Consider the following 1,291-nt stretch of genomic DNA (forward strand, 5'->3'; position numbering starts at 1 on the left):
GCCTTAACATTCTATGACAATCCAGTTCTATCTAATGGTAAATTCAGCTAAAGAATCAATTTACTATTTTTAATCTCTGAATTTCTGGTATTATGATTAACTGAGCTACATTGAGTAGCATTTTACTTTATGTAGATATAACCTAAGAACCACAATAATCATTCTTTTCTGCTCAAATATCAAAATATCAAGGAAGCTAGATTTATAGGAAAAGTTTTTTAGGCCCAATATTATTGTACTAGGAAGAAGTGGTTAAGTTTACAAACTAAAATATATATGCACTCATTCACAATATATTATAGCAGAAGGAAACAAAACAAATGAGCTGGGTTATCTCTTAATGAAATGAGTATGAATCAAATAATTAACTTTGGCAATAAATATTTTAAATCTCTATGGAACAGAAAAAAATATTATTGGTGATGTGGACAATCAGCAAAAAATGTTTCCTGAATTCATCAAGAATGTATTATAGAGTTATTGAAGGTAGCTAGTTAAAATTTTAAGTCATAGATTTATAAATGATTCTTATTTCTGTTACAAATACAGTCATGTACCACATAATGACATTTTGGTAAGTGATGGACCACATATCTAATGATGGTCCCATAGGACTATAAAATCATACAGTCCTATGGTACGTTTCTAAGCTTAGATATGTTTAGACAAACAAACACCATTACATTACAATTGCCAAGTGTATAGCCTAGGAGCAATAGGCCATCAGAACCTAGGTATGTAGTAGGCTATACCATCTAGGTTTGTGTAAGTACACTCTGTAACTGCCTAATGACACATTTGTCAGACAGCATTGCTGTTATTAAGTGAGGCATAACTATACATCCATATGTTATACACATACACAGCTGTGATAAATGTCAAAGTAGATCTCTTTGTGTTTATCCTTGTGTTTATCTGTGTGTATTTAATGTCTTTCATAATCTTGGTAGTAAAGAACGAAGACTATAGAATATCAAATGGATACCTTGTAATGTGACGTCAAAAATAAGCTTTAATATTATTTTAAAAGGCTACATATAAGAAGTACTTGGTGCACAGCAATACCATATTTGAGAAAACTACTTTTGGTAAAATAATATATCATCCAGAAAACTAAGTTAAATCGTATTGTTTTAATTACTTTGAAAGATTCTTCACACAGAAATACTTGTTTTTACTGATACCTTTAAAATAATAGTATTTACTTTGTCTATTCTGAAGGAGCTATGGAATGATGTGAGAATTCTTGCTAAAATAGACAAAAGTGTTTAATACTTCAAAAAATGTATGC

The 1,291-nt window shown here is 29.8% G+C and overlaps 1 protein-coding gene across 1 annotated transcript in view; it reads left to right on the plus strand.

Annotated features, from left to right (window-relative positions):
- Positions 1-1,291, plus strand: part of LRP1B (low density lipoprotein receptor-related protein 1B) — a 542,706-nt gene that overhangs the window by 147,773 nt on the left and 393,642 nt on the right. The window contains exon 14 of the mRNA XM_012650500.1: positions 405-466. Coding sequence (XP_012505954.1) covers positions 405-466 — 62 coding nt within the window. The remainder of the gene's footprint in view (positions 1-404; positions 467-1,291) is intronic.

The sequence above is a fragment of the Propithecus coquereli genome, unplaced genomic scaffold, assembly GCF_000956105.1.
Source record: "Propithecus coquereli isolate 6110/MARCELLA unplaced genomic scaffold, Pcoq_1.0 Scaffold33, whole genome shotgun sequence".
Taxonomy (NCBI): Eukaryota; Metazoa; Chordata; class Mammalia; order Primates; family Indriidae; genus Propithecus; species Propithecus coquereli.